A 17,048-nucleotide genomic window follows, 5' to 3' on the forward strand; every position below is an offset into this window, starting at 1 on the left:
CATTTATGAAAAAAGCTGAGAGCTTTTGGGTGCATTAACTATGACTGCAGTCATAAGACTTGAAAGGGCACTTGATGTTTCTTTAAACAGTTAGTGTTATCAAATATTTAATTTTTTCTTTACAGAGGAAACACCCCCAATCAAACCTATGTTTCCACTCCACCAATTGGAGGATATGGTTTACAAGGTTCTGGACCTGCCTCACCTGCAGGAAGTAGTACTTCTGGAGGAGGTGGTGGACAGGTAAGTCAAGGTCAAGGGTGATTAATAAAGGAGACATTCAAAGTTGTAATTAGATTAGATATAATTGGATTGAACTCTTTATAAGGTTCAGCTGAGGAAGGCGAAGTTTTCTTTCTGAATATCCCCTTTCTTAAAGTATAAGGCATATTTTCAGGGGTCTATTTCACAAAAAGTCAGATGTATAAAATTGATGTATGTCGCGTCTCTCTTATTAGGCTTAAAAAAAATTTCAGTTGTGACTGTAGAACTTCTTGTGAAACCAAGAGCTGGTGTTAACTTCTCTCTTCTGAGGCATATAAAAAATTACCTTTGTTTCTGTTAACCCTACTGATGCTAATTTTTTTTTATACCTACCCAATTTTTTTTTTATACCTACCCAATTTTTTTTTTTTTTTTTTGGCCATTTTTTTTACAAGCACTATTAAAAGTCTGAATGTGTCTTCAACATAAACCAGTCAAAAACTTTTGAAAAATTAAAAAAAAGTTTTGCGTACCTACCAACCCTAGTTTTTCAGAGCATGTTAGCGGAAACACAGGTATTCTTTTCTTTGCTTTTTTAAAATACTTCTGATGTGAATTTTTATGGTTTTTTTTTTAATTTCACCTCCTCTCTCTCCCCATCCTCAGATCGTTGATCAGCTTTTCAGAGTTGTGATAACAATATTGATGGTTCTCATCTTCTAGAATATAGACAAATTGAAGTTTAATACACCTTTGTCTGGACTGTGTAATTTACTATGAACACCTGCAGACCATGAAAAAGGATAATATGAAGATCATTTAGATACAAATTGTTCATTTATAAAATGATCATAAACCTAGCTCTGGGCTGTTATATAAATGTAAATATTATCTTTAACATTTAATGTTAATGAAAAATGTACAAGAAGTGACTTCATTAAAGATCTCCATAAATATTTGTAGAATGGATTTAATAAATCACATCTATTTTGTCCTATGTCTTTTAAATATGATTCTGCAAGAAGATGTAAAATCTGTCTGTAATTGTCAACAAGTTTTAATTGTTATACCTAATATGGAATAGACAGCTTTTTTGGGAGGGTGTTGTTGTGTGGGAGCATTTTATGGCTGATCTTTTCTTAAAACTTCAAATTTCTTAACAGCATTGTAAAAAGATTCATTTCAAGTAAATATGCGTGTTTTTCATGCCAGCAAGCTTAACCCATTCTCACCAAGGTCATAAGGCCAGAAACATGTTTTTGAAAAAGACACTTAGAATAGAAGAACTTCCTTCCCTACTACATGTACATGTATTGCTCTCTAGAGGTATTTTTATATCAAAGGAAGTCATGAAAACAATGATTTAAATATTCCATTTGATGATACCCGATAGTAATGAGCACTGAAGCATTTTATGAATGTTGATTCATTTCCTGTTGTTGTTTTTAATATTGTAGGAACCAAATATTTTTCTATATGTAGACTTGAAGTCTAAATAGTTTGAAATTTATATCTAGTGTTTATGTTTTTATAATTAAAATTTAATCACTATTGCTTAAAGGCTCCTGACTAGAGAAAAAAATTATTTTTAGTGAGGAAAATTTTACTTTTAGTGTTGTATAAAATATCTGCCATACTATTTTATATGCAAGAGAATTTTGAGTAGGTCTTTTTTTAGGGTGTGAGGATGGGGGAGAGCATTGGAGTAATGGGTTAAATCTATTGGTAACATATAGGTAAAATGTGGAATATAAGAATAAAATGTTTTTTATATTGCAGAATTATAACCAGTCAGCGCGTCCCTTTGGATCAACACCTAGTAAACCAAGTTATGGAGTGGACACAGTTACACAGAAAACTTCCCAAATATCATTCAATCCGTATGTATATATGCAGAGATGTTTAATTTTATAGATTTCCTTTTTTTCTTAGAATTTGGCTTCAATTTATTTGCTACAGATTGCATACTTCTTCATATGACCTACGTTGAAATCAGACAAAGTTTAGAGTTTTACAGATAATGTTAATAAAATAGACCAAAAATACAGATTGTCATTAAGTAGCATAAATAGGTGTAATATAATATATAATCTTGCCCCATAGATATGTTTTGCTGATATTGACCTTGAGAGGAATGAAGTTATTTTATAATTCACTCATGGTGTAAAGTGCAATTACAGGAAGTCTTCACTTGACTGATAGAGTTATTAGATTTTATCCATGTAATCTGGGATTGCACTTGTATTTAAAGTATGCAATAATGGAAAATCAATTCATTCAAAAATGCTTAGTATTGAATTGACTTGATAAATTGGGTGTGGTCATGAGAAATTATCCTAGTAAACTGTAGAATTGAATTTTAAAAGTCAATTTATTTTAAAATTACACATTTATTATGTAATCATTGTTGAAAGTACATTTTTTAACGGCTGTTTCATTTAATTCATTTAAACATGCAAAGTCTAAAAATGAGTCTTATAAGGTGTAGAGTATAGGAAGTAATCTAAATACATAAGAGAATGTTTGATTGGGGATATTGACTATGATTTTAATTATATCCTGCTCTCAGGTTAACGCCCCTTTCTGAATGACTATTCTATTAAGGTTAATATCACCTGTGTGTCAAGTACTGGTACAATATCAGAATGAAAGTAAAGGTTATTAAAGTTTTTAAGTTGTGCAACCTCAGCTTGTTTGGACTGGAGAATGGCATATTGCAGGCTAAGGCTTTTATTTAGGAATGGATATATGACTGTTCAACAAAAAATTGTTAAAAAAGTCATGATGGTTCTTAATAATATTCATCATTTGATAAGTGTTCCATAGAGCATTTAAATCTTTATTGAAAAATGTCTGTTTATTCTTCATTACATTTCATTCAATTTATACTGTTTATGTGTCATTTTTAAATAATTCATCATAAGTAAACCTATTTTCATCCCAAAATAAATGCCATTCCCTAAGACATACTTATCAATCCATTCCATGTTTTGTAACCTAGTCACTGTAATGACCATGATCGTGATTGGACAATCATGTATAACTAGGGCTGTGTACCATTTTTCAGACATTTTTGTGAGTGCAAATGTTAAAACCTTGACATATAAATGAAAAACTGGAACTTTGTACATGTATTTATAACCATTTGTTGGAAAACTTTTTTATGCAAATTTCAGAATTTGAGAATCAGATTTTGTGAGCATAAAAATTCTTTATATCTGTGCATTTATGCATAATATCAAATAATTTATATACAGTATAAAGATGTGCATTATCAACTTCAGTTCAAATTGGTAAATAAATTTTTTTAAGCACGGTCTTTATTTTGGTTTGGGCCCTTTCTCATTTTATAAATATTCAAATACTAATTCTGCTCAGTATCTGGTAATTTAGTTGTCTGAAAGTGTTACCAGCATATTTTGCTTTCCACTGAGTTATCAATTATCATACTGCCCTCTGTAAATTTATTTGTGTAATAGCCATTGAATGCATATAAAATCTATCCAATTTAAACTTGTTTCAAATCACTTCCTGGAACATTCCTTTGTTCCATTCCATTTCTTTGCATCTACCATCAGTAATGGCCATCATGTGACAGGTTTCTTGTACCAGACCTTAACTAATTATAAACCAAGGTGTTTAAATCCTGACATCCCCTTACCATTACAAACTCTGTTTAAGTGATGTATTGTTAACTAAAATAGATAATTAGGGAGTAGATCTGCCCAGATAAAACTTCAAATGATACATTAGATACTGATCAGTAATGATGTACAGGTCCACCTAATTATCATGCAGGATAGTTTTCCTTATCAGCACAATAATTTTTGACATTTTTCTCTTTGCCAAGAATGAATGGAGTATGAAATAAAAGATTATGAGGAATGAGAATGTTTTTTGCTCCTGTAATTTTCTTTCATTCATTTACGGTATTTGATATACATGTAGTAAAACTTTTGAAAATCTACCTGTGTATAAATGAACCCAACACTTTCACAAACTAAATGAAGTCTGTGTATTATACAGCATAAAAATTTAGTGAGTAAAACTCCATTAAATTCTTTACAAAATCAGTAGTCTAAAAACTTATGCCCATTATAAAGCGCAAACTGATATATCATTGTTGATTTGTGACGTCTCTGTACAAAATGTGAGGGTTTATCTAATCCTGACAAGTTGTAAAACTCAGGATTATAAAAAATAATTGCAGTTAATTTAGACTAGGCTTCTTGAAAAGACAATAAAAGATTCTCATATAGCAATTCACAATGGTCCTGCATGCTGCTTTTAAACACAAAATGGGAAGTGCCAGGTATGTGAAACATTGCAGATATGGTTGCTATAATACCTGCTCTATACAGTGTTATCAGAAAATTAACTTGTATTAAACATGTAAAAGGAATTTAATCAGTGGAGAAATAAACGAGACATTTTGGTGTTGGGTTTCAATTTAAATATTTGAACCAACTGAGGAATATACCACCTAATACCCAGACCTTTAACCTCAGTTTCATAATAGGTGATATTGTGATACTGGTACCCTGTTTTAAGGGTATGCGAAGGTGACAGTTTATGTTAAATAAACTTGTTTCAGCATTGTACAATTTGGTTGAACTTTTTTATCTTTGGTGACAAATTTGTTTGATTTGATACAAATATGTCAATGATACTTGACAAAAATGGTTATAGAGTTGAATTAAGTCTTCCAATCACATAGAACATTAATATTGTCCTCCTTTTTTTAACTTATTGATATCTTTCAGGTCCTTAGCAAGAAACTTATGGGGAGTTTAGAGGGGGTTTCTTTTGACAAAGTTGTCTCCACTATGATAGTGCTTAACCAATTTTAAGTGTGTTTTTAATAGTTTTTAAACACTTCCTTGCTTCTAGGGGGGGTTATTGTAACCCCATGAGCATTCTTATGGACAATTTCCCCAATTCTTTTCGCTACAATTGGAAATGTAATTGATTAAAAAGCCTTACTTTTATTTTTTAGTAAACCTGTTGACTACCAGTCAGCCAGCCAGAAGTATGCTGATAGAGAAGAGAAACCCACTTCTACATCTATGCAATCAAAATCATTCAAGTTTCTTAAAGATACATTAGACAGTGGACAAGGTATGTGATGCAGAGATCAAATAATGATTTTTTCAAATAGAGAAAGTATCCTTGAGTGACATTACATTGTCAGATTGGTGGGGTTTTGACATGTATATTTCTGATTTTTCCCATTTTGCCTGATTCTTACAAACATTTACACTTATATCCATGAGGAAATATCAAATAAGTTCTAGTTTTAAAAATTATACCTAGCAAGTGGTTTCGACAGTCATGAAGGAAGGATCAATTAAAGTATATCAAATGTATAAAACTTTTATCCTATCCTCTTGCAATATGTCTTTCGGATAAATCAGTGTTTGTGCAAGTCTGTTGCAAAGTTAGTTTTCAGAAGGTTGTTTTAATTCATGAAAAGAATCGCATATGTATTTGTACTACTAATTTGATAGCATGTTGTGTGTCTACTAACGCATCCTTTTCCAGAACCTCCAAGTGCACTCCGACCTTTGAGTAAGCCAGCAAATAATCAGAGAGCAACTTCACCAAACACTGTTGTAACCAACAATTCTAAACCACGTCAATTCAACTCACCATCAGGGTTGTACTCAGAGCAGAATGTTGTAACTGCTCAACAAGCTCATAACAGGTTTGTCTTTGATGCTTCTAGTTTTATCTGAATGGTAGCCATGGTACATACTTATTTTGGTGGGATAAAATTTGCATTTTGACTAAAGCAAAAGAAAGTGCTTGGAATTATGAGAGCTTAACCATTCTAATACCAGTACTGATCCAACATTAATATATGCATCAACAGAATTTTTAAAAAATATTTTATATAGGATTCTTATAACTTTTTTCTGTAACGGCTTTCTCAGCAACTTATATAAAAGTCATGATATTTTGACAAAGGCATTATATAGTTGGATGTAATTTTTTACTTGTGCTACAATCTACTGTATTTTTGTAACCAGATTTAACTATTTAAATGCTTTTGTAAGAACCCCTGTAAATGATTGGGCAAATTTGACAACTTTGATAAAACGACACTTGGACCAACCTGGTCATGACAAGTGTATTGAAATGAGCGAAAATTTTATGAAAATTGATAAGGTAAAAGGGATGATGTTGTCTCAATGTTGAGTTGCTCATTTCAAAAATAAAATATTAAGAAACAGGGCTATCTTGAAAAGTATTTTGAAGATTACTTATTTGTGTGGAAAGCAGAACATTTCCCTATGTGGTCATACCGAGATAAAAGTAATTTAATTGCCCTTAACAAATCTAGGACAGAAAATGATAAGATTTTGTCTGCCCACCTACAAAGTAGTCCCACAAACGCTAGATATCTACCAAACCAGATACAGAATGAGTTAATTCATATTTGTGGCCAACAGTTACGATGAGTGTAATTCTGCAAACTGTTTTAGCATGAATAAAAGGTTTTTAGAATCTTTTTGTTGTTGTCGAAAATTTTGATTCCAGCGAGTGTACCTATTTTTGTTAGCCAATACCACTTTTTTTTAAGAAAGAAAAAAGCTTTTAAATAACAATAATTTGCATTATTTCATTTGAAAATTTCCTGCTCAATGCAATATCTACTGACAAATTATGCTATTCTTGCAAAATATGCACCACAGATAAATTAAAGATTGATGATATTTTGGTATTAAACGATGCATTTCAATCCCACACAGAGCTATTTTCAGAATAAAAAACAATCATGAACTATAAATAGCTGATTACAATATTGATGACGTAAAAAGTTTTTGAAGAGGAGAAAAAAACCTCAGTCTATCTTAGGAGAAGAGTTTTGGCTCTCCGTCAAAACTGGTATGTATCTGGTTATCAGTCAGATCTCTCTCAGCATCACACAATTACAGTTAGTGGTAATTATAAAGTGTTGATGTATTGGTGTGTAGCTGTTACATGAACTACCATAATCTATCATAAACTATCATGAAAAAAGAGAATGAAATAAATACTTTCAAAATCTTTTATGGTGATTTTTAGAATTTAGAAATTCCTTTTGAATAAACAGTGAACCTGATTTAAGTTTAAGGAAAAAATGAATATCATAGCATTATTGTTTTATATATTGGTTTTATGATATATTTACTGAACTTATTAAATGCCATTCACAACAATGCATCAAGGCTTTTAATATTCATTTGCCATTTTTCTTGTTATACAAGATAATGAGCAAATTGGAATGATCATATGAAAAATTTAATGCTTATAATAATTATAAGATAAACTTATTACAGAAGTGCCAACAAGTGCACCAGTACCTCCATGGAAGAGGTAGGGGTATATATGTTGTGGAGTTATCCTCCTTTATGCATCTGATACCAATTCTCCATTCTGATATGAACGATAACATTGAACAATTATTATAACCATGTTGCTACATTTTTTTTATTGTTTGTTCTTGAATATTTTGTTATAATGTTGTTATTATTGAATGATGTGTGAAACTTTTTATTTGGACATCTTTGCATGACTATGATGGTCAAAGGGAAGTAAGCCAGTACTCTGATTAAAAAAAGATTATTTTGTGGGAATTATTCATTAAATATACAGTACGAAATTAATCTAGAAAACAAAAATTATCTTTTAAAGATTAAAGGTATAGAATAATTTTCTTTGGCATCTCTATTTTATGCATGTACATGTTATTACTACACATCATATAATTACAAAAATTACAATACCTATCTATCTTCATGCATGTACCATATGATTATCAAAGTCAGTGTATTCTCTCATGTTTTTTTTTCTATTTCTATGCTACAGAGCAGTTCAAAATGCTCGACGAAGGTAAACAAAAGTATTTTTAGAAAAAATTCTGACATGGTATAGTGCACAAACAGCAAGTTATAGAAAACTATAGGTCGTTACGATGAATTACATGTAGCTTTGTGAATTATTCTGATTGTGAGGCAAGAAAACTGGATTTATAGGGTTAAATACTTACGGTAAAAAATGTTGAATGAAATAATTGAAAACAGTTCCTCCAGTGCAGTTTTCTTACTTCACTTTAAATACCCAGTATTATTCCTTGTCCAATAGTAGTAAAACCCAAACTGCTTTTGACCCTAATAGCCATGTACCCCTGGACTTTTCCATTATAGATTACCACGCTTGATGTATTTTTGTTTCATTTTTTACTGGAATTTCTGTATTTACCTGCACCCTTTTTCTTTGATGTTTTCTACCCTATTGGAAATTATGATCAGTTTTATCAAGTAGATGTATTTTTGTTGTTTTTTTTTTTTTTTTTCGCTTTGCAATTTTTTTTAAAAAAAGTTCATTTTTCCTTTTTTATCGTCTGAGTTTAAATACATTTCAACTTTCAAATTTTATTGATCAAATTCTTACAACAAGCGAAAATGAATTTGAGTAACAAGTATTTTTTTCTTTCATTTTCACTTTCTATTAAAATGTTAAATTCTTTCAAGAAAAGACTCCATACTTAATTATATCAGAAACAAGGGGTTCTCAACTAATCACCTGCATTTAAGATTAAGTGAAGGAATTGTATTCTACATCCCATATTGAGTTTGCCATTTCCACATAAATATATGTACACCAGTGGTGTCAATTTTGTGTCCTTCACCTCAAGTGGCAAAATTGAAATGGTTGTCATGGGCCTGCCGGACATTTTCAGGGCTATCAAACCATGATTTATTTATGAATTTTGATGCTGAGGAATATTTTCTAATTTCTTGTCATGTACAAGAGATAGAAAAATATCTCTCAACAAGTTCAAAAGAAAATAGTAAGGATTACTGATAAAATTTTATACCAGTACTATTGAAAGGTTATTGAAATGTATCTTTTTCTACGGTGTAGAGTGTAAATGGCAACATTCATTTGGCCTGTAGTGTAGTGTTCTTTTATACAATATTCATTTGACTGTCATGTTAGTGTAACAGCATGTTTATATTTAGCGTTCCCTTTGCATGTCATTTTCAGACCCAGTGAAGAAAATGGAACTTCTGACCTAAATGGTGGTGATTCAGAGGTAGATGAACAAGGACGGAAAGTTTACCGACCGTCTGAAACATTTAAACTAATTCAAGAGGCTGAAGGCAGTGAAAAGAAACAGGAAGAAAATTATAAACCTGCGCATTCTCGAACATTTAAATTTTTACAGCAACAACTTGATAGGTATAATTCAATGGATTTTCAAAATTCATTCTAGCATTATAATTGCATAGATATAAGAGATTTTACACAATGAATTTTCACAAACTGCTAAAGATATTTAATAGCATTTGTGCAGTTTTTCACAACTCACATTATGATAAAGGACACAAATTTGATGCCATCATTTTTTTTATCTTCAGCTTCAGATATGATAGTTCCTGAACTCAGGAGCTGAAGGACTTTGTAATGAACTTGCATGGATTAAAATTTAAATTGTATAGCATGATGTCACTTAGTTTGTCATTAAAAATTAGTTCTTAAACCTTTTGCAATTGAGGTATTAGTTAAATGCATGATAGTGTTTCATTTTTAGTATTAAATGAAAACAAAACAATGTGCAATTTGTGCATCATGATTTTTACATTTCAGATTATTTGGACTTAATTCACATTTTTTTTTTTTTTATATAAAAATGTCACTTTCTTTAGTCAATATTAGAAACAAACTGTGCTTTTTCTGATAGAGCTATTTTGTTTGCTACTAGATTTTATTATCATTCATATATTCAATAGATTGTGAACTGACTTTTTATACTCAGGCTTTTTGTTTTACTTTCTAGTTATTTTTCAATGATTATATATATATATATATATATATATATATAATTTAATGTATATTGCCAAATTTCTGGAGATACTGTATTATACAGTGTCAGCTGTCCAAACAGAATCCTGAATCACTGAAAACCTTTATAAACCAGACAATTTTGAAGCATCTTACTATAAATTAAATCTATTTTGAATTTGGGCGTCTAAATGGGGAAAAAAAGTCCTAAGGAAGAAAAGGGATTCTATTTAATTTTATTTATTTTCTCTGTATCTTTTTATTATTTTTTTATATTGTTCATATTGGACTGTTTCAATATACTTGTTTTTCTGTTTTAACATGTATTATTTCGTGATGTGTATATTTTAATTTATTTACAGCAGTGACGCTCAGCAGGGTCCACCTAGAGCACCTGCAGCACCCCCTGCTCCAGGTTAGTATATTCCATAGACAATATAAGGAGGGCTCTTGATGTATGGCTGTACATGTGTTCAGTTTTGAATGCACTGATAAGGCAAATTTTGGTAAAGTTTCTATTGAATCTTATTTTGTGGCTAACTTAAAGACTTGGAAATCTTTAAGTATACATTCAATGAAAACAAAATTCTGTTGGACCGATAGACAAGCCCATTGAATTTGAGGCAGGTCCAATGAAATATGCTTGATTTCAGTACCAAATGTCTGGTGCTGCTCTGGAAACTAGTTTGGACAAGGGATGAATTTTCCACAGGACCGAAATTATACATTGATACTTTACAAATACCATGAAAAACCAAAGCATGAAAAACACTTAGAAAATCTTTCCATATACCAACACTATAAAATGAAAATTTCAGCTTCCAAGCCTGGTGTATGGGCTCCTGGAAAACCACAAGGAGGACCTGGAAGTGGAATGGCATCACAACCTAAACCATTCTCCCCACCTGTTCAACCCTCACCACCAGCTCCAGGGGGACCTAGAGGAGGTGCCCCACCAAAACCTACTGGTGTAGGTGCTGTCCGGGCCAAAAAGGGAGAGGCATCCATGTTTAAATCTGGTGATGCAGCACCAGGTGGCAACAGGATTCCAACTTGTAATTCTTGTGGAATGAATATTAGGTAAGTCACATGTTAGTCATGTGGGAACAAAATTGTCATGTGATGTGCCACACATGTTATAATCATATGATTGTCATTCTTGCCATATTTTAATTGTGATTGATGAACCTTAAGACTTTATTACCACCGCAGGGGAATCTGAACCAATAAGATACAAGTAAAAAAAGGAGAAAATAGAAAAAATATTAAAAATAATAGGATATAAGATGACTAGGTGATTTTTGGACAAAAAGTTTGGATAAAATATTGTTCTTTATCTGATGTTATTTGAATCTTTTTTTTTGTACTTTTTTTCATGCAAAGTTTTAAATATGGTCATATCAAGAGTTTGACAATAGGTATTTTTTACTATAATGGTTCAGACTCCTTCAAGATGTCATTTTAGTTAAAATGTTCTTTTTTTTTTGTTTTAATTTATGTATGCTATTACTGATGTGTTGACTGAGCTTCCTTTTGTTTGGTGTTGTTTTAATAAGTATAGCTTTTGTTGACATGATATGGTATGATGATTCAGTGATTTTATTCCATTTGCATGATTTTCATGTATAGTAAATTCAAAAAATATTCTGTGATGTCAAAAAAATAAGTGGAATTTATATTATATATCACAGTGAGTAATATAGTTAAGTCCAGGGAATGGAGTTGGTCTTCTATTGAGTGAATGACCATTATTTTATTAAATGTTTTGCAGTTATCATGGCAGTTGAAAAGTTCTATAATTTTTTTAGGTATTTTAATTTAATTTTGATAGAAAGTTAAAACTCTCAATCAATTGTTCAGGGAAGTTCATCGGGTAATTGTAGAAACCTACTCTATTCCCTGAAGTTAATTATATAAATCGATGTAAAACATTTCTAAATTCATCAACCTTTAAATGGTGAAATAAAAAAAGGGGGTTCATTGTTTAAATTGTTAAAATTTTGTTTTTTACTCATTTGTTATTCTTGATTATATACTGGCTTTAGAAGATAAAACCTGTGAAGTTAGATAGTTGCATTCATACATGTAACAAATGCTACCACGACAACAACATTTTGTTCAATTTGTCAGCTTAATTTATATTATTTTATTAATTTTACCATATATAAGCCTTATTTGGTTATCTTCAAATAATTTTTGTTTAAATGATTTTACTTTCAGTGAAAGACATCGGTAATTCTTCATTCTCTATTGTTTTTAATACTATTTATCTTTGATATAAGTGGCATGGTTCTCATGGTAATGTTAACTGTAGGGGACTGTCTCAAAGTACACTATAGTCTTTCCACAATGTAGAGGAGATTGAGTTGCATGAATTATGAAAAATTGGTCAAATAACATTTAATAATAAGATAGTCAAAATCAACAGTGACTGATTTTAAATTCTTTGTAGAACTGACAAAGGAGAGGTCCTATCTGGTCTTAAATTTGTCATTTCCTTGAATTTTACCTTATTTTATCTTGCTTATAAATAGGGAAAGGGCTTTTAATGACTTCAATTTGTACAAATGGAACACTCTCAAATTCAAGCATTCTTTAAGGTATTTATTTTTCAAGAATTTCCAATGAAAATGTGATTTTTTTTCAACAACGAAAATTTGGAGGGGTGCATATAAGTGTCGAAGTTTAATGTCACTATTGCATAAATTTTCTGATATGACTGCAATTTACCGTAGTTAAGTAAGTTTGATGCGTTAAAGCCCAACAATCAATCAGTCATGTTCCATTTTGTATCAACCGTTACCTTTATATGGAATGCAAGACAGGATACTGCAATGGAAATAGAGCATTTAGTAATGCCTATGTAGATATACTAATGCCTATCCCAATTATATTGAATGATGTCCATTATTGTATCAAAAAGATAAGGCTACTAAATTGAAATATCTGGTTCTCAGACTTAGATCTGCCTTTCAAAAATTTTAACATGATTGTACTAAAATTAATTACGTTTCTTGATAGTAATATATTTTAGAAAATTGGTTGGTAAATTTAAAATAAATGTGGGTTTTCTGATGCTAATATCACAATAGTTTGACAGAAAATACTCATTCTTTTATATATTCATTGTCTTCCCCCTTCCACCATAAAAAAAGAAAACAGGAATACAAGACATAGCTGTCCACATGATGTTCAAGGAGGGAAACTGTTACAATATGGATTACAAAGATAAACAGCCCTGCTGAAAATATACATCAATAAAATGAAAATCCCCATCTATTGAGAGCCAGAAATTACACTTTTGATGGCCTAAAATACACAATATGTAATAATGCTTCAAACCTTATCCCCCTCTAAATAATTGTCAAAGTTTTGTAGCACAAGTTAAGTGTACAACTGTAGGAGTGCTTGAGTCGTAAAAGTTAAAAAAACAAAAACATATAGCATTTTCTTAAATCTTTTATTACAAGGTTGATTTTCATGCATGGAAGGTTTTTTTTTCTTGTAACAACTCTTAGCATATTTTAATGGTGAAGAGATGCACTAAGATGTTCACTAGTTTTTTCCCACAATTTACTAACAATCCTTTTAAAGGAATTTTCTGTTGCCAATTAACCTTAATTTTTTTTCATTATATATATAAAAAATAATTCTCTGCTTTCTTTAAATGCCCTGTCGTCTTTCTCAATTATAAAGTATGATGGCCTGAAATTTTTAAATGTTTCACATTTTTCTGAACCTTGTTTCATTAATATTGTCTACTTGAGTTTTTCCTAAATTCATCTATTTTAAGTGACTTGATTGGTCAATCTTTCAGTTTAGGAAGGACTTCAGGAAATCCACAAGTTGAGATTTTTTATGAAACCAGACCTGTCATGTAATATACTTTTCTGCAATTTAAAGAAGCATTTTATACTAAACCATATATACAAGATGGATAGTAATTCATTAGTTGTGAAGAGATCAACAAAATTTTAAGGGCAAGGTCATGTTAAACCTAGACATATATTAAGTTGGTCCATGTTGAAAAAAAGCTTGTCTAAAAATCTTATAGTTTTTTAACTTCCTAATTCTAAATTGCATACTGATATAATTTCATAGGAATGTTGTAATATACATTGTTTAATGATGAATCATATTTCATTTTCAGTTACTAAAAGGGTTTAAAGTTTTTTATACCTTAATGACTATGCTATATAATGGATTACAATCATGCTTTTCCTAATTCTTCATATTATTTGGATGTTATTACTAGAATGAAGTATCAGTAAAGAGGAGAATTTTTTTTTTGTAAACTCTCAGTGATGTCTGACATTTTATAGTATGGTAATGGTAATTATCTTCTAATTTATTTACATTTTAAAGTTAATCTCCAGATTTTTTTATTAATGTATTAGTATTAGACCACTTTAAGTTTATTTTTCGATTATCTCCCTTGCCCATTTCAAATGAACTACTTGAAATCTGGAAAGTTTGGTACATTTTTTTTTTTTGTTTTTTTTTTTTTCTTCACCATTTCCATCATCAATCTACTTTTGCATTGTTCTGAATTTGCGATCTTTCCCAAAATTATAATACAAAGCTTGTCCAAGAAAACATTCATGACAGTTTTACTTTTTGCATTACAGTTCTTACAACAAAAATAGAACTCCTGTGAAAATTTCATGGTTTTCAGTAAAGCTTTTATAGATGAGATAATAATGATTAACTTTAAGTGGACTATTATCTATGAAATATGTTTTATCTGATTAAAATTGTCATATTTCTAAAATACATTTAGAAAATTTTAGATATAATATGGTTGTATGTTATAGTGTCATTTATATATTATCAAAGGTATTTTTCCCTAGATGTTCTTTGATATTAATTATTTTTCTTTTCTTTACAGAGGCCCATTTGTGGTAGCTCTTGGTAAGACATGGTGTCCAGATCACTTTGTCTGTGCCAACCCTCGCTGTGGTCAGAAACTGCTTGACATTGGTTTTGTAGAGGAGGGTGGTTTTCTTTACTGTGAGAAGGACTATGAACTGTACTTTGCTCCCCACTGTGCTGTTTGTAATAATGCTATTGTAGGGGTAGGTACCAGTATAAGAATCAAGGTTTAAAGGTCACGTTTAATGTATGAAGGGCAGCTTTCATTTTTGGTTTTATTGTTAGTGTATGCCTTTCATTTGACTATTATCTTTACGGTTGTGAAGTCTCTGCTGCTTTTTACCAATAATTTTTTCCATTTCTCCATAATTTTATACTGACACTGACTTTCATGTTGACAGCCTTTGATTGCAATTAGTACATTACTCTATACTGATACTGAAAATTCAGAAATTGGGAAAGGGGTGCTTTTATTGTTGCAAATTTGTCATTTTTCCCTTATAGAGTCAATTATGTTTTGCCACATCAAATGAAATGCCATTTAGCTACTGCTTAAACTTCCATTATAGATGTAATTATTTGCACTGTTTACTATAATTCCCAAATTCCAGTAATTAAATCTGTTTTTATGTCTTTCAGGAATGTGTCAATGCATTACAGAAGACCTATCATCCTAAATGTTTTACCTGTGCTCACTGTAGACAACCTATAGGTGGAAACCAGTTTCATCTTGAAGAAGGAAAACCATATTGTGAAAATGGTAAGTAACAGGATGCCAAAACAATATGCTATAAAGCATTATAAGGCCGCCTCAAGATAATTACTTGGTTCTCAAGGCTTCCCTGTTATCTTTTGGGTGTGCTTGATTTCCAGTTTTATTGCAATATCAATAAAATACATAGGAAAAAGCACCTCTATCATCATTTTTCTCTGTCTATGAACTGTGTCAAAAGAAATTCTTCCCTGTCTCATTGGACTTCATGAAAAATGGTCTAAGAACCAAGAAATTAACTTTGAATGGCCTGAAGTACAAAAATACTGCTTGTCTTAAACATGGAAAAAAAAGAAATAATTTCTTGTTGGTGCAACTCCTCTTAACCACTTAAGGGATTTACATGAAATTTTACTGGAAGTTTGGGCATCATATGTAGGTGTGCATGAATTAATATATTAGCTATCAGAGAACTAAGAGAGATAATCCAACTTCAGGGTTTTACATGTTAAAACCTCATCGGCACAACTCTTCTCAAATCACTCAAGGGATTTTGATGAAATTTTATATGAAGTTTTGGAATCATATGTAGATGTACATAAAGGAATGTAATAACTGTTTGAGGACATCAAAGGGAGAAAATTGAGCTTAAAGGCTATTCCATTTAACTCTCATTATACAAAGTGGGGGTATTCTTTTTGTGAGCTTGCTCACAGTATTTCTAGTTTCATTTCCATTTACTCTTTCCCCAAATGAAGACAGTTTTTACGAAACTAACAGTTATTTGTCATGTTACCTAAATTCTTAGGTGAAGGTCAGTATAATTAGAAATTGTATAATAGAACATTATGTAGTAGTAGACTGCAAGTTTCAAAATGTCATAATATTGATTTCCTTGGATTATCATAGTACTGCAAAAATCCATCATATTGACTTTATAAGAATATTTTTTTAAAGTGACAGAAGTGAGGACTATGTATACATATGAATAAAGTAGAAAAAATGATTTTATATACTTGTACCATTACCTTTATAAACAACCACACTATTTTGTATGCAATAGATTTTCTACACCAACGCTATTAATAAAAATCAACATGCAAAAACTTAGTTGCTACATTCAGTGTTAAAATGAATTAATCTTAACATTATAGACTGGAGACAACTTTACCAGACTATGTGCCACTCTTGTGATTTCCCAGTAGAGCCTGGAGATAACTGGGTTGAGGCTATGGGAAAGAATTATCACTCTGGATGTTTCAACTGTTCTGTAAGTTCCACTGCGTTATTTATACCTTCATCATGTTCTGTTTAAACCCTGTGTTAGGACTTTGTGGTTACTCATTTTGTAGGTTTTGTGCTATTTGGTTTTGGGAATTTTTGTGCAGTTGATTATAAATACCTTGTTTATGTCAAAGCTAAATCAATA

The 17,048-nt window shown here is 30.8% G+C and overlaps 1 protein-coding gene across 20 annotated transcripts in view; it reads left to right on the forward strand.

Moving 5' to 3' along the window:
- LOC148619553 (PDZ and LIM domain protein 7-like) overlaps positions 1 to 17,048 on the forward strand; it is a 40,936-nt gene that overhangs the window by 20,597 nt on the left and 3,291 nt on the right. For 5 of the 20 annotated variants that reach the window (XM_088579584.1, XM_088579587.1, XM_088579588.1 and 2 more), the window contains 12 exons: positions 126 to 243; positions 1,984 to 2,084; positions 5,201 to 5,322; positions 5,746 to 5,908; positions 8,056 to 8,079; positions 9,238 to 9,432; positions 10,398 to 10,450; positions 10,854 to 11,115; positions 12,256 to 12,267; positions 14,924 to 15,110; positions 15,547 to 15,667; positions 16,774 to 16,889. In XM_088579584.1, coding sequence (XP_088435710.1) covers positions 126 to 243; positions 1,984 to 2,084; positions 5,201 to 5,322; positions 5,746 to 5,908; positions 8,056 to 8,079; positions 9,238 to 9,432; positions 10,398 to 10,450; positions 10,854 to 11,115; positions 12,256 to 12,267; positions 14,924 to 15,110; positions 15,547 to 15,667; positions 16,774 to 16,889 — 1,474 coding nt within the window. Of the gene's footprint in view, positions 1 to 125; positions 244 to 1,983; positions 2,085 to 5,200; positions 5,323 to 5,745; positions 5,909 to 7,526; positions 7,564 to 8,055; positions 8,080 to 9,237; positions 9,433 to 10,397; positions 10,451 to 10,853; positions 11,116 to 12,255; positions 12,268 to 14,923; positions 15,111 to 15,546; positions 15,668 to 16,773; positions 16,890 to 17,048 lie in introns of all 20 variants that reach the window. The other 15 variants (XM_088579592.1, XM_088579593.1, XM_088579586.1 and 12 more) reach the window with 11 other exon arrangements.

This window comes from Perna viridis, chromosome 4 (assembly GCF_037379345.1).
Source record: "Perna viridis isolate PV_CMFRI_1.1 ecotype Kerala chromosome 4, ASM3737934v1, whole genome shotgun sequence".
Taxonomy (NCBI): Eukaryota; Metazoa; Mollusca; class Bivalvia; order Mytilida; family Mytilidae; genus Perna; species Perna viridis.